At 44.4% G+C, this 27,155-nt stretch overlaps 1 protein-coding gene across 1 annotated transcript in view; it reads right to left on the reverse strand.

Annotated features, from left to right (window-relative positions):
* The window catches only part of PTK7 (protein tyrosine kinase 7 (inactive)), a 116,051-nt gene that overhangs the window by 13,560 nt on the left and 75,336 nt on the right, over positions 1–27,155 (reverse strand). Inside the window, exons 2-13 of the mRNA XM_053383405.1 lie at positions 23,589–23,882; positions 19,617–19,719; positions 18,765–18,955; positions 16,635–16,785; positions 15,608–15,738; positions 13,804–14,073; positions 12,874–13,007; positions 10,144–10,279; positions 9,711–9,830; positions 8,938–9,087; positions 7,183–7,333; positions 3,865–3,992 (exon numbers count right to left, since the gene is read on the reverse strand). Coding sequence (XP_053239380.1) covers positions 3,865–3,992; positions 7,183–7,333; positions 8,938–9,087; positions 9,711–9,830; positions 10,144–10,279; positions 12,874–13,007; positions 13,804–14,073; positions 15,608–15,738; positions 16,635–16,785; positions 18,765–18,955; positions 19,617–19,719; positions 23,589–23,882 — 1,959 coding nt within the window. The remainder of the gene's footprint in view (positions 1–3,864; positions 3,993–7,182; positions 7,334–8,937; positions 9,088–9,710; positions 9,831–10,143; positions 10,280–12,873; positions 13,008–13,803; positions 14,074–15,607; positions 15,739–16,634; positions 16,786–18,764; positions 18,956–19,616; positions 19,720–23,588; positions 23,883–27,155) is intronic.

The raw sequence follows: 27,155 nt of genomic DNA on the forward strand, positions 1-27,155 counted from the left end.
TGATTTTAACGGTGTGGTATCACCAAATTTGGATAAGTCAACAAAAAAGGAAGAGACCAAGGAAGGAAAACTACCCTGATCATTTTTCGAGCTAGTCAATAATATAGGATTAATTGACGCCTGGAGATTCAAAAACCCCACTACAAAACAGTATACGTTCTTCTCAAACCCAAACCAGAGCTGGGGGAGAATAGATAGTATTTGGATATCGAAGGAATTGACGCAGAATTTAAGTAAATCGGAAATTCTGGCACAAACTATATCTGATCATAATTCGGTGTCTATAGAGATAAAAGGTAAAGATACTAGAGTAGGTAGATGGAGAATGAATGAATCTCTATTTAATGACCAGAGAATAGTAACTAAGGCTAAGGAAACAATTGAAGAGTACTTTAAATGGAACCTAAATGGGGAAACAGCTTTAGAGGTAGTGTGGGACGCAGGAAACGCAGTCATGAGGGGCTTCCTGATTCAGAAAAACAGTCAATTAAGAAAAGAAAAAGAGAAAAAGAAAGAGCAGATTTTAACACAGATCACGGAAAATGAAAGAAAATTAACTATAGATCCTGGCGATGAGACTGTAAAACGAAATATAAAGATACTACAAGCCAAATTTTCCACGATAATTAATCAGGAGATTGAATGGAAAATTAAAATGATGAAACAGAAGAATTTTGAATCAGCTAATACGATAGGGAAATATTTGGCATGGCAAATAAGAGAAAGGAGGAAACAAAACATGATCAGTAAGATAAAGAATGGAGAAAGGATTGTAGAAGAACCAAAAGAAATAAAAAGGATTTTCCAGAAGTATTATAAAGACCTATATAAAAGAGGCAAAGAAACAGATTATGAAATAGATTGCTTTCTGCAAGAACATCAGATGCAACAGATCACAAAAGAAGAAAAAGAGTTATTAGACCAGATGATTACACAAGAAGAGATAAAGAGGGCTATAAAAAAGATGAAAATTGGAAAAGCGCCGGAGCCGGATGGCCTATCGGCCAAGTATTACAAAATATTAAGCGATCAAATATCCCCAACTTTATGCGAAGTGATGAACGGTATTTTAAAAGAGGGGAGGATCCCGAACACCTGGAAGGAAGCATATATCACACTGATTCCTAAAAAAGATGTAGATATTTTAGAGGTGAAAAACTACAGACCAATTTCGCTATTAAACAACGATTACAAGTTGTTCGCAGATGTAATGGCAGAAAGATTAAAAAAGGTATTAAATAACAGAATTCATAAAGACCAAACAGGCTTCCTTCCAGGGAGACAACTGAGGGACAATGTAAGAAATGTGATAAACATTATCGAATATTTGGACACGAGAATAGATAAACAGGCTGCCCTAGTATTCATAGATGCCGAAAAGGCATTTGATAACGTTTCATGGGGGTTCATGATGAAAAGTCTGAAAATGATGGGGATGGGAGAAAAATTTAGAAAAGGTATAGAAGCAATCTACCATGAACAAAAGGCAAAACTTATAATAAATAACACTACATCAGAATCCTTTGATATATTTAAAGGGACTAGACAAGGTTGCCCTCTGTCTCCCTTATTATTTATAACAGTATTGGAAATACTTAGTAAGAGATTGAGGGAAACAACAGAGGTTAAAGGAGTCAGAGTAGGAAAGAAGGAACATAAAATTAAAGCTTTTGCCGATGATATTGTACTAACACTGGAAGATCCAAAATACAGTGTAAAAGAAGCCTTAAAAAAATTTGAAGAGTTTGGTGCAGTGTCAGGACTCAAGATCAATAAGAATAAAACTAAAATGCTGGTTAAAAACTTAACAAAGGAAGAAACGTTAGATTTAGAGCAAAGGGCGGGACTTATGACAGTTAAGAAAGTGAAATACCTTGGAGTGTGGATTACGGCAAAGAATATTAATCTATACAAGGATAATTATGAGGTCACTTGGAGGAACATCAAGAAAGATCTGGAAATCTGGGGGAGAATGAGACTATCCTTCTTGGGGAGGATAGCGGTGGTGAAAATGAATGTTCTGCCCAGAATGCTGTTTTTATTTCAAACTATACCTGTACTTAAAGGTTTAAGGCAATGTAAAGAATGGCAGAGAGCCCTGGGGAGATATGTCTGGCAGGGAAAAAGACCACGAATAAAAATGAAAATACTGGTAGATAGAAAGGAAAGAGGGGGCTTTTCCCTACCGGATTTGAGCCTATATTATGAAGCGGCATGTCTACTGTGGCTAAAAGATTGGATTAGATTGGAAAATAGAGACATATTGGATCTGGAGGGCTTTGATAATAGGTATGGGTGGCACTCGTACCTATGGTATGAAAAGGTGAAGGTGCACAGGGGCTTCCTAAACCACATTTTCAGGGGACCAATATTTCAGGTATGGGAGAGAAATAAAAATCTATTGGAAAGGAAGACCCCCTGGTGGATCTCACCAATAGAGGTGTTAACTATCAAGAAAACTAATATGGAAGAGAAAAATGCCACTTATGAAGAACTTATAAGTAAAACAGAACAAGGTATTAAACTTAGACCGTATGAAGAGATAAAAAACCTACTCACTGGCTGGTTGCAATACTGGCTGGTGAATGATTTGTTAAAAGAAGATAAAAAGAAAGCAGGATTTGAAGATAAAAAATCTAAGTTCAATGTGGAGGTTGTTGAAGGCAAGAGTAAAATACTGTCTAGGATATATGATATGTTACTCGAGTGGTATACAAAAGACGAGGAGGTGAAGGAGGCAATGACTAAATGGGCGATAGACATTGGTCATAATATCGATTTTGAAAGGTGGCTGGAACTATGGAATAAAAATATAAAGTTTACAGCGTGTATGGCACTGAGGGAAAACATATGGAAAATGATATACAGGTGGTACCATACACCGGTGAAACTGGCTAAAATGTACAGATTAAAGAACAAAAGTTGTTGGAAATGTGGCGAAGCAGAAGGCGATTTCTATCATCTGTGGTGGTCATGCAATAAAGTGAAAGGCTTTTGGGAACTAATTTATAATGAGCTTAAAATTTTTTTTAAATATACCTTTCCCAAAAGACCTGAAGCCTTCTTGCTAGGAATCTTGGGTAAAGAAATTAAAAAAGAAGATAAGATAATATTTCTTTATGCCACTGCAGCCGCAAGAATTATGTTGGCTCAAAACTGGAAAACGGAAACTATACCTAGTATAAGTGACTGGCAGGTTAAAATGGTAAATTATGCCGAGCTTGCTAGACTAACAGGAAGAATACGAGATCAAGATGAACAGGAATTTCATAAAAACTGGAATAAATACTGGAAATACATTGGAAATAATTTGTAGAGGACATTAGCGGGAATGGAACAACTCTAACAGCGGTTAATATATAAGATTAAAAATAAAATACGTGACTACAGAATTGTTTTCGATACTTACCAAAAGGGTAGAGGGGAGTCCAAGGCTTGGTAGAGCCAAAAGGGGTTTTTTTTTGTTGTTGTTGTTTTGTTTAGGGAAGGGATATAATAAACTATGTAAATGAAATATATGTACATCTATATATATATTGTAATATTTACTGGCATGTTTATTTGTGTACCTTATACTTATAAGGAATTGTTTATTTACATAAATTTGAATAAAAATGTATTGATTAAAAAAAAAAGCCTATGTCAACATTCCACACATATATATAAATGGGTAGGCTTGCCTAAAGAAAGATGTTTTTAGCAGCCGCAGAGAAGATTACAGTGAAAGGATCTTCCCAAGGTCGACAGGCACTACAAGATTGATTTCTTACAAATGTGCAATGAGTAGTATGTGGCGCGCCTTTAACAGTGCCAGTTCTGCAGAGTGAAGTGGCTGAGCGGGCATATTATGCGAACATCCCTTACCCACGACGTGGAGGAAAGCTTCGTGATGCTTGATGTTGCAGCTGTTTCCGGCGATGCACGTATACTTGCCGGAATCCTCACTAGTGACGTCATAGATTACCAGAGAGTTGTTAGACATAATTTGGACCCTGCAAAAGGAAACAGACGAGACGGGGGGGCAGTAAGCAGAACCGCCCTAGGTAGCTCCAGAGCACGGTTCTGTGCAAACAGAATACACCTGCACCACAGAACGGCATCTTTAGGAGGGCAGCTCTAGTGAACTTCAGGGAAGTTTTTAATCTGTGATATTTTACTGTATTTTTGGTTTCTATGGAAGCCGCCCAGAGTGGCTGGGGAAACCCAGTCAGATGGGCGGGGTACAAATAATAAATTATTATTATTATTATTATTATTATTATTATTATTATTATTATTAGCATTACTACGTGTTCTTGCTGTTGTTATTATAGCAGTAATAATAATAATAATAATAATAATAATAATAATAATAATAATACAGTAGTACCTTGGTTATCGAACAGCTTAGTTCTTGAATGTTTTGGCTCCTGAATGCTGCAAACCTGGAAGTGACTGTTCCGGTTTGCAAACTATTTTTGGAAGCCAAACGTCCGACGGGGCTTCTGATAGGCTGCAGGAGGTTCCTGCAGCCAATCAGAAGCCACGCTTCTGTTTCCGAAAGTTTTGGAAGTCAGATGGACTTCCGGAACAGATTCTGTTCGACTTCCAAGGTATGGCTGTTATTCAATTTATATACTGCCCTTTTCCCGAAGATCCCAGGGCAATTATAACATCAAAAACATAACTGACGTGGCATAATAATAAAAATAAGAAAATCAGAGAAGAAAATCATAATGACAGTCCACTCATATTGCAAAGGCCAAAGGCCTGGGTAAAGAATAATGTTTTCGCCAGGCGCCTAAAGACATACAATCATAGGATTGTAGAGTTGGAAGGGAATCGAAGGGTGATCGAGTTCATCCCCCTGCAATACAAGAATCTTTTGCCCAACGTGGGGCTTAAACCCACAACAATCCCCTGCCCTCACCAGCCAAGGCCGGGCTCAGGGCTGCTAACAAGCAATAATAAAAACAAGTTGAATGAATACAACTTAAAAACAAGATTAAAATACAACATTAAAATATTGAAACATTAAAATATTAAAATCCAGCCTCATCACAGGAGGAGAAAGGAAAAAGAAAGAGGGGGAGGGAATCAAATTGGCTCCAAGCCAAAGGCCAGGCGGAACAACTCTGTCTTACAGGCCCTGAGGAAAGAAATCAGATCCTGCAGGGCCCTGGTCTCATGAGGCAGAGCGTTCCACCAGGCCGGAGCCAGAGTTGAAAAGGCCCTGGCTCTGGTTGAAGCTAATCTAACCTCCTTAGGGCCCAGGACCACTAGGGTGTTGCTACTTATAGACCTTGAGGCTCTCCGTGGGGCATACCGGGAGAGGCAGTCCCGTAGGTACAAGGGTGAAGAGATTAAGAGTCCTAATATGTTGTGGGAAGTGAAGGTGACAGGGTTTGTGTGACTTGGTTAAAGGTAAATTAAAAGAAGAATGTTAAAAAGGATAAGGGGTTATGAACAGAACATTATTATGTCATTAGTATATAAGATGAGATATGGATTAAAATAAATGGAAAATCGGGACATAATAATTAGAAGAATGTAAAATTAAGTATGGTTTAATAAGGGTTTGAATTTGCTGAATTGGATTAGAATAAAGAGGAACACAAAAAAGGGGGATGTGAGGAGGTCAAGACAGAGGGGTATGAAACTCCATAATTTTAAGAATAAGGGTTTTTTCTCTATTTTTCTTTTTTCTTCTTTTTTTTTTCCTTTTTGTTATATAATTTTGTTTTTCTGTTGTACTTGTTTTTCATGTGAACTTTATGTATGGAAAGGATACATTTTGAAATGATGAATTCTTTGTTTTGTAAAATCTTAATAAAAATTTATTAAAAAAAAAAAAAGAGATTAAGAGTCCTGTGCTCTACCAACTGAGCTATCCCAGGCGTTGCCCACCCAAGGAGGCTGCAAAAAAGAGCCAGTGGAGGGGTATCACTGGTTGGGGGGGTGTAGCCTGGGGAGTGACAAGGGCCAAATTTGACCCCTGGGGTTTCCAACAGATCAAGTCCACTGGTGCACCCTGACCTCCACCTCCCACCCTACAAAGCTTTAGGCCAAAGCCTTTCCCCACTCTGCTACCAGCGATCCTTTTGAGCAGGAGTGTGCTTCCACTCTGGGTGCTTCCACCTACCTTCCACTGCAACAGTGATGTACTGCTTTGAGGCATGCTCTTGTTAAGCGTCTGCCTGGCTTTTTAATCAACCCTAAACGCTGGTTCTTGCTGCATGCCCTTCAGAGCAAAAGGGATGATCCCTTAATTGCCTGCCTATTGTGTTCGCTCCGGCTGTGCGGGAACCGGAGAGAGCTGCGCCATGGGCTAGGGAGTGCCATGCTCTTCCCACGCACATATACAAAAGGAGAAGGTTGTGGAGAAGTGCAGCCAGAGGACTCAAGATGCCTGGAGGTGACCCCTGTCTTGCAGAAGAGAGCCTCCCTCTCCGTAAAAACACAGCAGGCAAGAGACTTGGTGAACCGTCAAGACATAGGCTTCTAATGCGGTTTAGTACGGCAACACGGTTGGGTCAACTAAGCTGCAGCTACTGCAAAAATGCTTCTTTTTACCTGCAGAACTTGAAATTCAAGTCGACAAGGCCCTGCTATAAAGCAACGGGTGAATGCAAGAGGCTCGTTGCAGGAGGCAATGGAGGAACAAGTTAAGGGCTGTATACAACTAAATCATACCCTGCAGCCAGGGTGGTGCAGTGGTTAAGAGGCCTGGACCAGGACCTGGGAGACCAGAGTTCAAATCCCTACTCAGGCATGAAGTTTGCTGGGTGATCCTGGGCCAGTCCCTTAATTCTCAAGCCTAACCTATATCGCAGGGTTGTTGCTGTTGTGAGGATATAATGGGGAGGCGTATGGTTATCACCTAGAGCTTCTTGGGATAAAGGCAGGATATAAAGAAAGAGCAGACTCGGTGAAATCAACAGACACAAGTAACTTGGACGTCCACTGGATTGAATCCAACGCTAAGCACCAGGACTCCCCTTCATTCTCCTCTCCCCATGTACCCCCCAAAAGAGAAGTCTCTGCAGCAGATCTTGGGGGGCTTCAGAAGGGAGAAGTTCCTTCATCCAAGTGGAAGTCTGTTGCGTGAGAAGGACAGCAGCACTGGTGGTGCAACTTAGCAGGTGCAAGGGTGCCTTTCCCCAATAGGGGTATTGAGAATTTTTTGGAGGGACAGACCATTACCTGGGCCCGAATTTGTCGACTTCCAGAATCCTGTCCTTCCCTTTCCACTGGATTTGTGGTGCCGGGTCGCCTTCCGCTTGGCACTGGAACATGGCTGTGTGTCCTGGGTAGACGGTTGTGTCTTCTGGCTTCAGCTTAAAGCTTATGAAAACTAAAAAATAAGGAAGAAACTTCATTGTTTGGCAGCTGTTTTTCATATCATTGTATAAGTTTTGGTACATTAGGGTTCGCCACTTTTTTCTTTCCCAGAAGAAAAGGCAAGACTGAAAGACAGCTGCACCCAGGTGCAGACATTACGTTTGGGAGCATGTTGGAAATCGATATGGATGGCAACCATCAATTCTGAGAGCCACTCTCCCCAGAAGTCTCAGTATCCCACTGACGACTAAGCCACTTATTTAAACGTCTATATACTGCTTTCCCAGTTGTTGAAAAAGGCTGTGCTATTGGGGGGGGTTTGCGCACGCTATGATTCGCGATATATTGCCAGGTCAAAAATTATGAAACCGACATCATGATATGGACTTCAAACCAGTTTGGGACGATATATCACCCAGTCCTACTACAGCGGCCCAAAAATGGAAAGAAGTCCCGACGAAAGAATGGATACAAAAACTTATGGAATACGCAGAAATGCAGAAACTTACTGGAAAAAGAAGAAATCAAGGTAACTTTTTATAAAAAGTTATACAACTTTTTACAAAACTTTTCATAAAGAATGAAATTGGTTTATTGAATATTTACAAAGAAACTGTAAACAGATAAGAACATTGGCAGGACTAGTCGTACCTTGGCTCCTGAATGCCTTGGGAGTCAAACGTTCCAGCTCCCGAAAACTAGAAGTGATTGTTTTGGTTTTTGAACTTTCTTTTGGAAGCCGAACGTCCGACTGGGCTTCCGCAGCTTCCAATTGGCTGCAGGAGTTTCCTACAGCCAATCAGAAGCCACACTTTGGTTTCTGAACATTTCAGAAGTCAAACGGACTTCCAGAGTGGATTCCGTTCGACTTCCGAGGTATGACTGTATTGTAATAACCTGCAGTTTTATAAGAGTATACATTTAAAGTAGATGAATAAATGATTAAATTAATATGAAATATGCAGAAAATATAAAAAAAAAAAATTTAAGGAACAGCAAAAAGAGGGGGTAGGAAGTCAAGTTTTGAAATGTTAAAATGATTGCACAATTATTGAAATGTATAAAATCGAAAATCATGAAAAACCTGCGACACCAGCCAATGCCTCCACATAGTTCCATCTTTATTTCAGATATTATGATATATCAGTACATCGCAATATCTAGCTGGTGATATATCACAATGTTGAAAACCAAATATTGCCCAGCCTTAGTCTGTGTCTGTCGGTCTGCCCCCCCCCTCTCTCTCTCACACACACACACACCAGCATTACAAGGCTCACAGAAGCACAGAATTGTTGAGTTGGAAGGGACCGCAAGGGTCCTCTATCCCAACCCCCTGAAATGACGGAATCTTTAGCCCAATGTGGGGCTCAAACCCACAACCCCGAGACCAAGAGTTTTATGCTCTACTGACTGAGCTATCAGGTGGGCAGTGTGTCTAGAGCCATGAACAGGAGCCCACCTCTTTGGTGGTGTTGACCCAAATGTCAACATTTTACTAAGAGTGACTACTGACCACTCCACAGGCCTCTTCAGAAAACCAGGCTGGCGGATCTCGGACCTCTTGAGTCGCCAAGCACTGCTTAAAAAGACAACCCTCTTCTACCCAAAGCTTACCTGCCACTGTGAGCTGGACGGTTGCTCTGATCTCTCCCTGAGGGCCGTTGGAAGCAATGCAAGTATACTTTCCGGCGTCGCTCCTCGTCACTTTACGAAAGCTCATGTTTCCAGCATTCTGACTGACCCGGGCTGGCAGGCTGCTCCCATCTGGGCAGAGGAGTAGAGAGATAATTCAGGAGCAGATCGCAGATAATTCAGGAGCAGACCTGAAGGAGAGCCTCCACCCCCATCGTTCAGCCCAGACACTGAGATCCAGCGCCAAAGGCCTTCTGGCGGTTCCCTCATTGCGAGAAATGAGGTTAAAGGGAACCAGACAGAGGGCCTTCTCTGTAGTGGCGCCCACCCTGTGGAACGCCCTCCCTTCAGATGTGAAGGAAATAAGCAGCTATCCTATCTTTAAAAGACATCTGAAGGCAGCCCTGTTTAGGGAAGTTTTTAATATTTAATGCTGTACTGTTTTTAACATTTGATTGGGAGCTACCCAGAGTGGCGGGGGAAACTCAGCCAGATGGGCGGGGTATAAATAATAAATGATTATTAGTAGTAGTAGTAGTAGTAGTAGCCGACTAGGACCTACCATGTCCTGGCAAAGGATTAGCTTTGCAGAGATGGGAAACTATTGTCAACAAAGCACAATGAACATTTTAGAAACCCAGTGCAAAGCTCCTGCGCTTCTCTGCAAAGCAAAAGGCGAACACCCAGAGACATTTTTTTGCAGTAAGGCCTGTTGATACAAAGCCCATTGCACATTCTGAACATTTCCTCCTCACCGGTTTTAATCCACTGGATTGCAGGCTTTTCCCGGCCTGTGGCGGAGCAAGAGACGGTGACCTCTTTATCAAACTCGACACACTGCTGAGGCTGAGGGGTAGGGGTGAACTTCAGCTTCTCTGAAATTAAAATGCCCGGGTAAGAAGACATGAGCACAGTAATCAAACACAAAACAATTAATGCTTAGGTCTCCTTACAAGACAGTTTAGCGCTTGAGGGAGGCACACTCAGGCACACGAGGCCCTGAAAAGGCTCCAATTCTTCAGGAGCAGGAGACGCACGCTGACCGATTGATTCATAGAGTCATAAGGGATTCCTGGGGTCATTTAGCAATGAAGGAATCCCAGCTGAATTGTGAGGGCATGCGTTTGTTTCGTGTAGCACATGCATACAGAAAATGAGAAGATTTTCCCCCCAACAGGAGTCACATACCGAGGACGTGCACCCGAGCCTGCTCCTCAATGCTCCCGGCTGGTGTGCTGCTCACACACTTGAACACTGTCCCATCGTACACTTCCACGTTGTTAATCCGCAGCGTCCCATTCTCGGCAATTTCAAAGCGGGAATCCTGCCAGATGTGAAGAAATGGCCAACGTATGATGAGCACAAAGGCCTTTTAAGGTTCCCCAAGCCAAAAGCAACAATTCAAGGGGGTGATTTTTGTGCAGGCTACTACTTCCGTTTCCACTGCCGGAGACTACACCTGGACCATTTTTTACCTTTATGCCTTTTCAGAGCCCCAAAGGTTCACTTTGATCGGCGGAATTGGCGCTTTTGCAGGCGCAACATAATACTGCACCGCATCTGTGAGAACTGGATCGTTTAGTGTGGCAGCATCAACACTGTGGAACTCCCTGTCTACTGATATCAGGCAAGTGTCTTCACTGCATTCTTTTCAATGCCTGCTGTTGGCATTCAATAATAAATTACTGGAAAGTTCTCAATGTCTCATTTTTGCTTCTTCTTTTTTTTACACATTCTGTTGCAAACCACCCAGAGTGGCTGGGGCAACCCAGTCAGATGGGTAAGGTACAAGTCATAAACTATTACAAATTATTGTTCTTATTCAGACAAGCCTACCCAGATGTTTAGAAATTGTGCATGAGTTTTAATTTGTTTTAGTCCATTCCATTGCGGCTTTAACTTTCTGTACGTTTGAAATCACGGCTGTAAATTTCTCTGTGATAATTTCACCATTTTATCTTTCCTGTAAGCTGTTTTTAAGGGTTCCCACACCCCTACAATCAAGCAGTAAATAAATTTATGATATAAAGAAATAATCAGCAAGTTAGGGCATCCCTGATTTGCCTCGGGAAAGAATAGCAAAGAACCACTAAATAAAAATAAAAATCGGAAGAGTCCCCCCCCCGCATTTTAAAAAATATTCTGTTTCTTAAAAGGTGTAACTAGGAAAGTGAAAAAAACTATTTTGTAGGCAGCAGAACTGGCTCTGGCACCAGCCCCAATGCCCCAGGGCAAAATTCAAAAGAACCTCAAGTGCCCCCTTTTTCTGCCTGGCACAGTCAAGCCTCCACCACCGACGAGGTTCTAGTGGGCTCTTGTCTGCAACAGCCAGAACAGGGCCCTGTTTCTAGAAGCATCTCACAGGGGAAAGGGGGGACTGAAAAAGGAGACCGCAAATGAAAGCCTCTTTAGTTCTGTGTCAGATGCTTGAGCCCGTCTCCCTTTTGTTGTATTTTTTTTTTTTATGAAAAGGATTTAATTGCATAATAGGATTAAGCCGGTTGGAACCTGATATACATACATACGCACATATATAGACAGCCACGGGACACAGTCAGCTGTTGAACTGCAAGACCACACAACGAGGGTTTAAATGAGCATGAGAGAGAGAGAGGGAGGGAGGGAGGGAGGGAGGGAGAAGGAAAATGGTGGTTCTGACCGGAGGCCACATGGCCGTGTTTAATTGGGTTGGTTCGCTGTGCTGTAATGGTGGGGAGGGCTCTCTTGACGGGACCAATGTGCCCCTTCTTAAAACTCACACTGTATTCGGGACGTATGCATGTATAAAGGTAAAGGGTAAAGGGACCCCTGACCATTAGGTCCAGTCGTGGCCGACTCTGGGGTTGTGGCGCTCATCTCGCTTTATTGACCGAGGGAGCCAGCATACAGCTTCCGGGTCATGTGGCCAGCATGACTAAGTCACTTCTGGTGAACCACAGCCGGAGCGGTACCTATTTATCTACTTGCACTTTGATGTGCTTTCGAACTGCTAGGTTGGCAGGAGCTGGGACCGAGCAACGGGAGCTCACCCCATCGCGCCATCCTTCTGATCGGCAAGTCCTAGGCTCTGTGGTTTAACCCACAGCGCCACCCGCATCCCCACAGGCATGTATACTCACATACAAAAAGATATCCCTAAGACACAGGCATAATATCTCTGACACCCAGCTGCTGGGAATCACAGGTGAGCAGAGTGCTGTTGTGCTCATGTCCGTTTTTAGGCTTCCTGCAGGAAGCTGGTCAGACAGAAGGCTGTACTAGATTATTATTATTTATTGAATTTATATACCACTCAGCACTCAGAGGTCTCTGATGGGGCCACTTGGATGGGGCCACTCGCCTGATTCAGCAGGTTCGTCTTGCAGCATAATTGAGAATCCTCTACTCCTGTCCCCGAAACAGTAAAATGAGAACTGGGATGGAGTAGGGGCAGGGAGAGGATGGACTGCTTCAACTTGTAGGGATGTGGGTGGCACTGTGGTCTAAACCACTGAGCCTCTTCAGCTTGCCGATCAGAAGGTCGGTGGTTCGAATCCCTGTGACCAGGTGAGCTCCTGTTGCTCTGCTCCTGTTGCTCTGTCAACCTAGCAGTTCAAAAACATGCCAGTGCAAGTAGATAAATAGGTACCGCTGCGGCGGGAAGGTAAATGGCATTTCTGTGCGCTCTGGCTTCCGTCACAGTGTTCTGTTGCGCCAGAAGCAGCTTAGTCATGCTGGCCACATGACCATGAAAGCTGTCTGCAGACAAATGCCGGCTCCCTCAGCCTGAAAAGCGAGATGAGCGCCATCATCTTTGGACTCAACCGTCCAGGGGTCCTTTACCTTTACCTTTACTGCTTAAAATATAAGCAAAGAGCAATAAAGGAGATGCAGCCGCAAAATTGGGGAGCCAGTTCCACAAAGCCCCTCAGCACTTACCTCTGAAATGGGGATGCCATTGCGAAACCAGCTGACTGTGGGCTTCAGAGACGATTTGCTGAGACAGTGGAGGTATCCTGGCTTGCCCTCTTCTAGCTGGCTGTCCTTGGGTTTTTCCACCCATTTTGGCATAGCTGGAGGCAGGAGAGAAAAGCAGACACTCGTCATAGCTGACTCCAGAGCAGGAAAAACGGTAAGATCATCCCATGCCATCTTAAGCACAAGAGGCCTGCGGAATAACTTGCCCAAGAGTTGTGGCAGTAATTCAAAGAATGTGGCAAGGAAGCCATCGTTGACCTGCTGAAAGGATCTAGGGAAGAGATGGGGAACCTTTTCCAACTATAGGGCCACATTCCCTCATGGGCAACCTTCTGCGGGCTGCACATCAGTGGTGGGAGGGGGCCTGAGGTAAAAGTGGGTGAGGGGACGGATATTACTCGCACCTGGGAAGCCTGAGGTTTCCACACACACCAGCAGCACATACATTGTGGTCCCTTCCAACTCTATGATTCTGTGAATTTATAGAACTCTATGATTCTATCTATTATCACAGTTCAAGGGCAGTTTCCAGCCAGGAAAAAGGACTCTGGGGAGGGAGCAGAGCAGAGCCATTGAGGGAAATAGCCTGGAGCTGGGCCTGGGAAGAGTGCTGAGGGCCATATAGAGAGGACTGGAGGGCCATATTCAGTCCCCAGACCCGAGCTTCCTCACCGCTGATCTTGGGAAAACCACAGTTCAGGCCAGAACTCCAGTGCAGGGCCAATCCAGTCCCAAAAATCAAGGGGTAGCTGGTTTTGTCCACCAAACTCTCAACCGAGAACCAGAACTGGACACTCCCTTTCCTTTCCTCTCAATCACACACCACCCATGACTCTCTCCCACACGGTGCTCCTTCCGCGCTCTCAGTATCTGCAAAAGGAGTCTGCTTACTAGCTACTGTGATGGTCAGGTTCTGCTTCTTCTCTCCAGCCTTGTTCACCGCATGACAGGTGTACACTCCAGAGTCCTTTTCTACAACGCTAGTGAAGACGAGGTCCTCGGCTTCTTGGCGTACCCTGCCAGTCGCAGGGAGCGGGGCGCCATTTCTCTCCCACCAGATACGGGGTTCAGGGACTCCCCGAGGCGCTATGCAGGACACCCGCTGCTCTTTGTTGGCGATGAACGTCTTTGGGCCAAACAGGTAGGTGAAATCTTCAATTTCTGAGGAGAAGTGCAAGTGCTGAACTTAGAAGGCAGCGGTGTCAGATTGGGGAGAGCTGGGGGTGGACCATACCACAAATATGTAGCCTCATATTTGGGAGTAGTAGTAGTAGTAGTAGTAGTAGTAGTAGTAGTAGTAGTAATAATAATAATAATAATAATAATAATAATAATAATAATAATGTTTTATTGATTTCAAAAAAATGAAAGATGCAAAAACAGAATCCCAACTTACCCGCCCCCCTCCAAGATGGATCAATCTAGTTAAGTTTGCTCAAGTCCAATCTGTGATTTTGGCGGTTACCATTCTTAGTTATCAGCAAAGTATTTTATAAAAGGATGCCGTATTTCCACAAAATCATCTACATCATTTGTGTAATTCAGTTCATGTAATCTCTTTGTTAATTTTTCTTTTACGGCAATTGACCATATTCTTATTCGCTGTTACAGTCGTACCTTGGAAGTTGAACAGCCTAGTTCTCGAACGTCGCAAACCGGAAGCAACTGTTCCGGTTTTCAAACATTCTTTTGGATGCCAAAACTTCCGACGGGGCTTTCGATTGGCTGCAGGAGCTTCCTGCAGCCAATCAGAAGCCGTGCTTCGGTTTTCGAACATTTTGGAAGTTGAACGGACTTCTGGAACGGATTCCGTTCGACTTCCAAGGTACGACTGTAGTTGTATTTTTCAGGAAGGTGAACTCAAAGGGACTTGCAAAAAAGCGAACCGTAAAGAGAAGTGTATAAACGATTGTATGGAAGGCCTAAAATGCTCCAATGTATGTAATAAAAGAGAAGATTCAACTGAACCTCGTCCCACTGAAAGATAAGTAAGTGACTGGAGGTGAGGGGGAAATCAGTGTTATATTGCCATATGTGGACCACTCAGGTCTTGGGGAAAGGGGTGCAGGAGGCCAAGTTCAGTCAGCTCCGCCCTACCCAGAATTATGTCAAGGACCAGACCCTTCAGACCAAAGCCTTGGAAGCTAGGGGAATATCCTCATAATCCCTAAAAACAGTGTGGTTCCTGGTATCAACCATACTGGGCCCTGCTATCAGCAGGGGAAGCTCCACTGCTGTTGCCACTGTCAGCTTGTTGCCTGGTTAGCGCTGACCCACAATACGGTCTTCTTGGCGAGGCAGTTCTCCATTGGTGGAATTGTCCCCTCCCCCCGACACCATTTTATTAAAATTGCAATAGAAAAAGAAAGAAAGAAAGAAAGAAAGAAAGAAAGAAAGAAAGAAAGAAAGAAATTACTATTAAATCTCAGGCAGCATTTGACAAATGAAAGACTCTGTCTCCCTGGCAACACTGAAATTAATAGCAGTGGAATTCTTATGGGCCTGTCTTCCAATGTTTTTAATTATTTTAAGAGGCTTTCAACCATTTTAAATGTGCTTTTATTTTATTTGTAATTGCGTTTTGTTTTAACACCGTGTTTTGTTTTGTTTTTTGCTACCCATGCCCTCTTTTGGGGAAAAAGAGATGTAACAATGAATTCAGTAAGCAAGAAATCTTTTGAGGCGCTCGTCATACCTGCCAGCTGTAACGTTGCCTCCAAAACAACGGCCTTCCCCCTCTGCCCGCGACCAACACATTTATAGACTCCTGCACTGCGTGGTTTCACCTGAGGTATCAGCAAAGAGCCGTTGGAGAACAGCACCGTCCTTTGGGGACAGGAAGAGAAGAAGACTAGCATCAATGACCTTTCAGCAGAAGAGGTGCTTACAGGCAAAGGCAGGCTTGCCTCTGTCCAAAAACACCGCCCCCCTATTTTTAGATAAATATTTTATACTGAAATTTCCATCACGACAGACATTATAAGTCAAAACCACAAGGCTACCAAAGCAGAAGAGAGCACAGAATGAATACAGGATCATGAATGTTTCATCATAAAAAAAGCATATAGTAAAGGTAAAGGGACCCCTGACCATTAGGTCCAGTCGTGACCGACTCTGGGGTTGCGGCTTTATTGGCCAAGGGAGCCGGCGTACAGCTTCCGGGTCATGTGGCCAGCATGACTAAGCCGCTTCTGGCGAACCAGAGCAGCACACGGAAACGCGCCAGAGCGGTACCTATTTATCTACTTGCACTCTGACGTGCTTTTGAACTGCTAGGTTGGCAGGAGCTGGGACCGAGCAACGGGAGCTCACCCCATTGCAGGGATTTGAACCGCCAATCTTCTGATCGGCAAGTCCTAGGCTCTGTGGTTTAACCCACATATATATATATTTTAAAAAGCGCATATAAGACATAATAATTATTGTGAATGGGAAGGATTGGTGCATCTTTAGACCTAACCATAGCTGACCATGTTTTCAGGTGGGCTTTCTATTAACGTAAGTTGCAGTTGTGTCTTGAATAAAAGGATACCAATGAAAAATAAAGCAGACCTGTATGCTTAAGCCTAATTAATGTATGAAGGGATTGATACCACAGAGTAAGCCGTTTTGCCAGGCTCCAGCTACGTCCACTTCCCTTACGCTGGGAGGAAATGGGAAATATATATTTCACATGAGCAGCGCCCACCAGAATGTTTTCTGTCCTTAAAAGGGCGGATTACCTGGACTTATTGGAAACAGGAGTGTCGTCTTCGAATAGCCATTCCTGGGTGGGAGGTGGCACAGCTTGGAACTTGCAGTGGAACATGGCCTCCTCATTCCTATTGACAATCTGGTTCTCAGGAACAATCACGGGGCGGGGAAAGCTTTCATCTGGCATGAGGAAAAGGGGAACATGAGAAAGTGATGGTTTATCGCATAAGACCCTAGGCCTAGGACCCTTGTACCTACGGGACCGCCTCTCCCGGTATGCCCCACGGAGAGCCTCAAGGTCCATAAATAGCAACACCCTAGTGGTCCCGGGCCCTAAGGAAGTTAGATTAGCCTCAACCAGAGCCAGGGCCTTTTCAACTCTGGCTCCGGCCTGGTGGAACGCTCTGCCTCATGAGACCAGGGCCCTGCAGGATCTAATTTCTTTCCTCAGGGCCTGTAAGAAGGAGTTGTTCCACCTGGCCTTTGGTTTGAAGCCAATTTGATTCCCTCCCCCTCTTTCTTTTTTCTTTTTCCTTTCTCCTCCTGTGATGAGGCTGCATTTTATATTTTAATGTTTCAATATTTTAATGTTGTATTTTAATCTTGTTTTTAAGTTGTATTCATTCAACTTGTTTTTATTATTGCTTGTTAGCCGCCCTGAGCCCGGCCTTGGCTGGGGAGGGCGGGGTATAAATAAAAATTATTATTATTATTATTATTATTATTATTATTATTAGAGCCCATCTGTATCTGGTCCACAATGGCCCATGAGATGCCTTGAGGAAGCCCAGGAAATAAGCACAGCACTTCTTGAGCCCCAGCAACTAGTACCCAAAGACATACTGCCTCTGACCCCGAAATAATATATAGCCATCATGACTAGCGGCCACTGACAGCCTTGTGCTTCACTATTACACCTTGTGGCAGTGAACCGCCCGGTGTCAGGGGTGGGTGCCAGGAGCAGTAACAACTCACACGGTGTCAGCGAACTCTCTATTCAAAGACACAAGCAGCTCAGAAGCCCAGGCCTAGTGAACACAGCAACACTTCCCGGCAGATCTTGCCCAAATGAGGCAGTTGCGAGGACTGAAGGTCCTGGCCTTCCCACAGTTCCCTAAGTCTCTTCTTTTCCCGGGTCCTTGCCAATCAATCTGAGACTCTGTTGCTGTGCCTGTCTTTACTCCACCCTCTTCATACCTCTTCTGGTCCTAGAAGACCAGCAGGGAGAGGAGCTGGTCACGGCAGGAGGGGGAGACCCCCTGGCTTCTTCAGAAGCCTCTCTGATCTCCTCCGCCCGGTCTGCTCCTTCTGACCACTCATCGTTATTCCACCAACAATCCCCTGTCTCTGTGTTTCTAAGCCTTCTTCCCAGCTGGTGCCTCCCACCACTCCATTGCCAGGCCATGACACTGTGTGCAGTCTGAAGAAGCACTTATTTGTGTCCCTCCTGAATTACCCAGGGTTCCTTCCTCCAGGTCAATACAGTGGTTCCTCTGGTTATGAACTTAATTTGTTCTGGAGGTCCGTTCTTAACTTGAAACCATTCTTAACCTGAGGTACCACTTTAGCTAATGGGGCCTCCCATTGCCACTGTGCCACCGGTGCACAATTTCTGTTCTCATTCTGAGGTAAAGTTCTTAACCGGAGGTACTATTTACGGGTTTGCGGAGTCTGTAATCGGAAGTGTTTGTAACCTGAGGTATTTGTAACCCGAGGTAACACTGTAGTTTCCTTCCTTTGGTAATCCTCACAGAACTCTAGCCCAATGGTTGCCATTAATTTGATTTTGAATTGATTTTAGAATGAATTGATTTTAGAATGCTGTGTTACTTTTATTGTTAGCCGCTCTGAGCCCGACTTCCGCTAGGGAGGGCAGGATGTAAACAAACAAACAAACAAACAAACAAATAAAAGGGAAAGAGGCACAAGAGAATGAGGACGGGGGCTTTTATATCTGCAGGCACACCTCTGCCTAGAACGCAACATCCAAGCAGGTCCACCACCATGATGCAAGATTCTTCTATAGAGCTGTCTGCAGAGGCCCCTGTGGTTATCTCTTGGATGCAGTCCTTGGGCAACTACATCCCTGGGCTTACCCTGTGTCCAACAAAAGGCCATCACTCGAGACCTTTCCCACAATGAGAAAAACACCCACTTGCCTATGATGTTGAGAGTGAAGTTGTTGCTGCTGCACACCGAGGCCATGGCGTTCCGAGCACAGCAGAAATAGACCCCGTTGTCATCTGGACTGGCGCTCTTGAGGGTCAACGTCCGTTCCTTGTTGCTGACAGAATAGTTGGTTCGGTCGTCTTCAATCTGGGTCCCATCCCGGAACCACTGGCTCGTCGGGCTGGGAAGACACGGGCAATTTGATTACAGCCAACAGGGAAATCATCAAAACTCTCTGAATCATTTTCAAATTCCCACAGCATATTCAGGCATCAGCAAGAGGGATGAAAATCTACCTTCTCTCTGAATTCAGATGTGTTCTATTAAACTCTTCTTAGCACTTAAAAGTTTCTTGAAGAACGAACCAGACTGAAATACCCCTGAATATATGAGAGGATAATATCTGGGATACAGCCATGTCTGAGCACCTCAGACATTGCAGGAGGGCACTTAAAGGCATAACGAATAGAGATACCTTCCAATAAACACGGGCCCCTTTCTTTAACTAAATCAGGACCTTGTTATCCAAATCAGGACCTTGTTATCAAATCAGGACCTTGTTATCCCAACCACTCAATATTCTCAATGGAGAGGCTATGTTTAAGTAATATATTTGAATGTTGAAAGTGTACGTGCATGTCTAGAGACCATGGATAAAACAAACACCATTGCATGTACTGCTGGATAAGTGTTTGATATCTAGTGCATTTGTTTAAAAACCAATTAACAAATTCTTTAAAGAAAAGTTTAATGGAGGAAGGAGTTTCCAAGGGTGTCTTTTCTGGGGTGGGAATGCAGGAGAGGTAGCCGGCAGAAGATCATTCACACTGGCGACTCCTTACCGAGGGTGCCCATCAATATGGCATCGCAACGTTACTGGAGCAGAACTCTGTATATCTTCCACTCTGGCCGGGTTCTTCAGAACAACTCCCCCTGTTTCGATCCCTAATTAAAAAAGGGCGGGGAGAGAAAACAAAACAAAGGTCACTTTCAGGCCTCTGTGCTTTGGAAATGGAAGCATCCGTATACCTGACACCAGGTGTCAAAGGGTCACTACAGGAATGCAAGACGGCTTCCACCTTTGCATGATGGCACTTGCTCTGCACTGGGGAAAACCCCCACTGAGATGTATATTGGCAATGCAAACCATTTATCAGTCCTGCCTATACAGTAAATATGCTTCAGGTTGAGCATTTTCGGGTTGTGCTCCATGGCGACCCGGAAGTAACGGAATGCGCAGACGCTCAAAATGACGTCACGTGCATGCGCGGAAGCGGCAAATTGTGCCCTGCACACGCGCAGATGCGGGTTGCGTTTGCTTCAGGATGTTAACAGGGCTCCAGAACGGATCCCGTTAGCATCCAGAGGTACCACTGTATATTATTATTATTATTATTATTATTATTATTATTATTATTATTGCATCAGGTACTTTTATATTAACACATAAACTTTAGGAAGCCTTAGGGTGGCAGCCTCAGGTGAAAAAGCTAGTAAGATACAGCCTCTGTTCAATTTGTGCTTGGAGATAGCTATACAAAAAGTAGTGAGCTCTCATGGTGCAGCCAGCTCTGCACCTGCTCGAGCCCTGGGGTACTGAGAACAGGAGGCCAGGTAATAACTAGCAGAAGAAGTGTTGTGGCACCTATGGTTTGAGACTCAACAAAAACGGCAGGTGGAAAATTTCGGTTCCCATATGGAAGGCTTCCATTCTATGTGGCTGGCAAATTCCCCTAGTCGAAGAATTAGGTACGTATGGGTCAAAAAGAGGGGTGGGGGCCCTGCAGCTCTCCAGGTGTTCCTGGACTACAACTCCCATGAGTTCTGGATACTGGCCTTGCTGGTTGGGGCTTGTGGAAGTTGGAGTCCCAACCAACACCTGGAGAGACACAGGTTCCCTACCTCTAGTCAAAAGTTATTGATATTTCAAGGAGCAGCCCTGCCATGGTGAAAGAAGAAGAAGAAGAAGAAGAAGAAGAAGAAGAAGAAGAAGAAGAAGAATAGGAGGAGGAGGAGGAGTTTGGATTTGATATCCCGCTTTATCACTACCCGAAAGAGTCTCAAAGCGGCTAACAATCTCCTTTTCCTTCCTCCCCCACAACAAACACTCTGTGAGGTGAGTGGGGCTGAGAGACTTCAGAGAAGTGTGACTAGCCCAAGGTCACCCAGCAGCTGCAGGTGGAGGAGCGGAGACGCAAACCCGGTTCACCAGATTACGAGACTACACCACACTGGAAGATGGAGCGAAGTCTAGGTTCTCTTGTCAAATGCCTATATTTACAAATGCTCCAGTCATATGTAGTACTTGTTGTTTTGGTGCATCACAAAAGTCCTGGGATGTTTCCAAAGCAGCGCCTGAAATTTGCCAGGCGCATTTTTCACCTGTCTATCAGTGAAGACGCCCAGATTGCCAGGATGACACCTGAAGTCTCCACCATCTGGAGATACATGCCTAGGGATCCTTGGATCTTGACTGTTTTCACCCACTGGCAACGCATCCTGTAGAATTCTATCCATTATATTTTATCTGCACAGTCAGAATGAATTTCAGGAACCAAAATAATCGTATTGAAAAATACGACTTTTGAGCCGGCTGGCTCAAAAAATGACAACTAGGTATTCTAATTTGTTGACTGTAACCCAAGTCTAAGGAACCATTTGTCGCCTGGCTTATAGATCTTGAGTTTCTAACACTGTTCCAAAGTTAGAGCTGCCACACACCTGGATTTTCCTGGAAATTAACGGGATTTCAAAAGTGCAGTTGACATCCGGGGGGGGGGGGGCGGGGAGGCGTTTCTGAAAGGCGGCGCTTTGTCCTGGCTCAACAACTGGCTCAACAACTTTCAGGGTGTCCTGGTTTTTTACTTTTTGAAATATGGCAACCCTATCCAGAGTGGACTTTCTACAATTACATTGCAGCAGGTGAGAGCTATTGTATATGTTATCTGATCACACTGAAGAGCACAGCTGGGCCACTAATGAGGATGTCACTTTCCTGCGGCTCTGCGGCAGAATTCATGGCAGGATGGAGAGAGAGAGAGGGAGGGGCAAACATCGAAATGTGCCAGGCAGAGGATTTACACCTGAGGTGCTAAACCTGAACCGGCATGCTAAACCAGACATTCTCTCCATTGCTTACATCTGTCTCCTTGCAAATCCCTCCTGACTCCTTTTGTGTTGGCCTCACTATGAACCAAGAATGACATTTGTAGTAGGCTTCCGTACAGCCTGGCTCTAAGAGTTGGCTCCGTCTAGGTGATGGCCAATGGGACTAAGCTACTGTAAGAGAGCCGTAAAGCTCTGCCATTTGAGCAGCTGCTTTCTGGAACAATCGCTTGCCTCAGGGAAAAATATGCAGCTGCAGCTCACGGGACGGTTATGCATTTAATCTTCATCCCACCTTTTTGCAGTGGGGCTGATGGCAGAACATGCGCAGGGTTGCGAGGCAGCCTCTGATCAGAGACAAACCTGCTTGGCTCCAGGCTTCGGGCCAAGATAGTAGCTGCACACTTTCCTTGCAGTTTTTTGCCTACCGGGAGGGGAGAACAGCAGTTTCTCTAAAGCCCCTTTTCCTTGCTGCCTGCTGAGGGCATTCTTGTGCCGGTGTGATTGAGAGAATACATATGTGTGCGCATGGAAAGAGAGTCTGAGCACACCCGGCGTGCCTGCGATGTGAAAGGAACAGCAGGTGCGTGTTTTAAGGTACGCATTTGTATGTGTTGCAAAATTGGCTATTTTAAGGTCCTGGCTTTTTGAGTAACGGTTCTCACAAAAGTGGACTTTCCTGATAACCTAACAGCGATGTGGAACCCAGGGTAAAAAAAAAAAAAAGCGCCTTATGACATTATGTCAAATTGTTGCGCAGGCTCTCTCTAGAAAGTAGCATGAGGTGTTTTTCTAGCTCGTTTAGCCACCAACTCTTATTCTCTATTTACTATTTGTTTTTCTACTCTTCAGCCCAAAGGTTCCTAACGTGGTATGTAACAATATAGTCATACCTTGGTTCGACTTCCGTTCGACTTCCGTTCGACTTCCGAAAACGTTCGAAAACCAAGGCGCAGCTTCTGATTTTCCGATTGGCTGCAGGAGCTTCCTGCACTCAATTGGAAGCTGCAGAAACTGTGTTGGACATTCGGCTTCCAAAAAACGTTCACAAACTAGAACACTCACTTTTGGGTTTGCGGCATTCGGGAGCCAAAATGTTTGACTCGCAAGGCGTTTGGCTTCCAAGGTACGACTGTATATTGAAATATACAAATCCATACCAACCCCACTCCATAAAACCAACTTCTTGTGGGTGTATATACAGTGGTACCTCGGGTTACAGACGCTTCAGGTTGCAGACTCCGCTAACCCAGAAATAGTACCTCGGGTTAAGAACTTTGCTTCAGGATGAGGACAGAAATTGCGCAGCGGCAGCAGGAGGCCCCATTAACTAAAGTGGTTCTCAGGTTAAGAACAGTTTCAGGTTAAGAACGGACCTCCAGAACGAGTTAAGTTCGTAACCCGAGGTACCACTCACTGTAGTTTAGACTAGATATAAAGTTGGTGTGTATGAAAAACCTTTGGGGGGGGCAGGTTTGGTTCCCACTGTTGATTTTTTAAAAAAGTTGTTGTATATTTGTATACAAGTAGTTTGAAGGCTACTCTTTTAGTTTGTTGCCATAATTATTTTTTAACACTTTTGGGAAGGCTTCTCTCTGAAAGGCAGCACATACATATTTCAAATACAATCAATTGTTCATGCCAGCAATAATGCTGGTGCCGAAACCAACCAACCAACCAAGCCCAGTTTGTAACCAAGGTGTGCTTACACTTTATGTTAAAAGATGCATTTGTGGTCCGAGCTTCTTCTCCAGTCACTACGTTCCTGGCCACACACTGGAAGTTCCCGGCATCTTGATGCCGGTCGACAGATGTGAACTGAAGGCTGCTCCCTTCCTTGAATCGGCGCTCAGTGTCCTGGACGGGGACCCCATTCTGCAGCCACTCAAACTCTGTGTCTCTTGGGTCCTCCACTTCGCAGCGCAAAATGGCGCTGCGGCCATGAAAAGCATCCTGGGAGTACGGCTCCTTCGTGAAGGATATCTTAGCTTGAGTCCCAACAGCTGGAAAAAAACCAAAGGAGAAAGAAGATAAGACCTCAAACCGCGGGAGTTTTTTATTTTTTTTTAAGGGGGTGATAGAGGAAAATAATATGCATCCTTAAATTATAGTAAGACTAACATATTGGGCTGGCTGCGTTGGAAGAATCCCAGCAGCCATTGAAAAAGATCAACTAAATTTCTAATTCTTGGGATTGTGGAGATCGTTAAAAATTCCATTGACACTTATAATTCTTCTTCTGCAAAGGTTCTTCCCTCCTGCCCTGAGCTAATAGAAGAAGAAGAAGAAGAAGAAGAAGAAGAAGAAGAAGAAGAAGAAGAGGAGGAGTTTGGATTTGATATCCCGCTTTATCACTACCTGAAGGAGTCTCAAAGTGGCTAACATTCTCCTTTCCCTTCCTCCCCCACAACAAACACTCTGTGAGGTGAGTGGGGCTGAGAGACTTCAAAGAAGTGTGACTGGCCCAAGGTCACCCAGCAGCTGCATGTGGAGGAGCGGGGAATCGAACCCAGTTCACCAGATTACGAGTACACCACTCTTAACCACTACACCACACTGGCTCTCTAAGATGTATCCAGGGCAAGAGTGTGCTGCTGCCACAGGCAGAAGACCAGAACCCTCAAAAAGTCTGATGCACACCCAAAACGCTGTTCTCAAGTTTGAGTTGTGAAGCTCTTTCGAAAATGGCAGGCTCTAGTCTACTGCCATGGCCTGACTGTAAGCTGCATGAGTCTTTTCCTCCCGATGAAACAAAAGAAAACTTCTAGTGGCTTTCCACTAGTAAGTTACCCAAAAGTTTTTAGACCTTCAAAATATGGTTGGAGAGCATGATTTTAGCCCTGAAATAGTGCTGCTTCCCACATGATTACTCTCCAACGATGGCATTTACACAAGGAAAAGTGGTCTTGCAAGAAAGAGCCTATCTAGAACATGTAAACAGAGTTGGGAGCTTCAAGAAAGGACGAGCGTCAACATTAAACTCCTCTCCAATCCACGCCACCTAGCTGTCTAGGTGTGGAGCACATTGCTGTAATGTGAAACCCACACAAAGGCATTCTATCCTAACTTGTAAATTCAGAATGGAATAATTTTATGTGGAAAGAAGAGTTTTATTGCTAAATATATACCTTAACAAGGCCCTGAAGTGCTTATGAGATGGGCACCACCTGGACACCAAAACTGAGATTTGCCAGACCTAACAGCAGGAGCTTTATTGCCTTAAGCTATAAAGACTAAGGTGCCATAGCTGGACTGTAAATGACTCTTACGTTTTACGGATCACAAAATCAGAGTAGGGCCTCCCAGAATCCTCAGTTCACGCATGCGGGAAATGTTACAAGGATCCGAAAGCTTGTTCAGATGACCCTGAGCGGTGAACCACAACTCCATTTTCCCAAGATTATTTCAAAATTAATAACATGGGTTTTTCAGAAAATTTCAAACTGGATTCTACTCCCCCCCCCCCGGACATACTAAATTAACTGGGATCAAATTCAGCAGGTTTGAATATGTGCTTTTGGTTTTAATTTACCCTGCTCCCACACCCAAACACACACACTGTTCAAAAAGAAGAAAGTCTTTGTGTGCATGCACACATTATTTTTTAAATAAATATTTTACATACATGCTTCCTAGGGATAATCACCTAGGGGGAAGAAATAAGTTAATTACAACTTTGAAACTGCCCAGTTTGGCTGGTATTATAGCTAATCCTTGGGTTAGCAATTAGCATTACAAAAAAGAAAAAAGAAAGGGGGAAAAAGTATTTTCAGAAATGGAAAATATTCTGTGTTTACTCCCAGCAAAGTATTATCTGATGGAGGTAAGGAGAGGCCTTGCTGTCAACCTTACCAAATTTGTGTCCCAAATATCAAAAGCAGAAAGCAAAGCAGCTATAGCTTAAAATTAGGGTTGTACGAATGCTTCTCGAGGATCGAAATTCAAAAGGCTATATTTGATGAGGTCCAAGAAAAAGGAGGGGCATTGCTATGGGAAGCAGAAGGAGATGGTAGCATTTGCCATTTTTTTATGTTTGTGTGAATATCCCAAGCGTTCCTTGTTGCTTGAGTAGCACATGGAAGGACTCTGCCTTCTATAAGGTAAAGGTAAAGGTACCCCTGCCCGTACGGGCCAGTCGTGACTGACTCTGGGGTTGCGTGCTCATCTCGCTTAAGAGGCCGGGAGCCAGCACTGTCCGAAGACACTTCCGGGTCACGTGGCCAGCATGACGAAGCTGCTCTGGCGAGCCAGCACCAGCGCAGTGCACGGAAATGCCGTTTACCTTCCCGCTATAAAGCGGTACCTATTTATCTACTTGCACTTAGGGGTGCTTACGAACTGCTAGGTGGGCAGGAGCAGGGACCGAACGACGGGAGCTCACCCCGCACCGGGGATTCGAACCGCCGACCATATGATCGGCAAGTCCTAGGCACTGAGGTTTTACCCACAGCGCCACCCCCTCTGCCTCCTATAAGATTGCACAAAAGTATTTTTTTAAAAAATAGGTTTGAAAGATGAACAAAATCATGGCGGGTATGGAAAAAAGTTGTTTCACTGTTCACTACTGACGTCACAGGTCTAAGAAGACATCATAGCAAACTGAGGTCCAGTGCAGAGGGCCTTCTGGTGGTTCCCTCGCTGCGAGAAGCCAAGTTACAGGGATCCAGGCAGAAGGCCTTCTTGGTAGTGGCGCCCACCCTGTGGAACGCCCTCCCATCAGATGTCAAAGAGAACCACCACCACCAGACTTTTAGAAGACATCTGAAGGCAGCCCTCTTTAGGGAAGCTTTTAATGTTTGAAGGATTACTGTATTTTAATATTTTGTTGGAAGCCGCCCAGAGTGGCTGGGGAAGCCCAGCCAGATGGGCGGGGTATAAATTATTATTATTATTATTATTATTATTATTATTATTATTATTATTATTGAAGCAATATTGGTAGTGATGGAGAGACACATTTTCCCAGCAACAACATTTTGAGTGCTTGTGGGGAAAATGCTACTGCATAACTGTGTCTGGATGTATGACTGTGCTAACTTAAGGGAAAGGTGTGTGGTGATTTATTTATTTTTAAATCCTTCTGCAAAAACTTGTTGCACAAATTGAGAAACTGAAAATGGCAGGGTAGGGATTGTTAGCCTTCGTTGCATTAAAGTGTGTTTCAGCCATCCTTTGAACTTGAAAAAAATGGATCAAGAGGCTGGACCTGTGGGTTGTAAAAGAAAGAAGGGGGGGAAAGGCTAAGAAATGCCATTCTACAGCAGCCTAAAATATCC

The sequence above is a fragment of the Podarcis raffonei genome, chromosome 3, assembly GCF_027172205.1.
Source record: "Podarcis raffonei isolate rPodRaf1 chromosome 3, rPodRaf1.pri, whole genome shotgun sequence".
Lineage (NCBI taxonomy): Eukaryota > Metazoa > Chordata > Lepidosauria > Squamata > Lacertidae > Podarcis > Podarcis raffonei.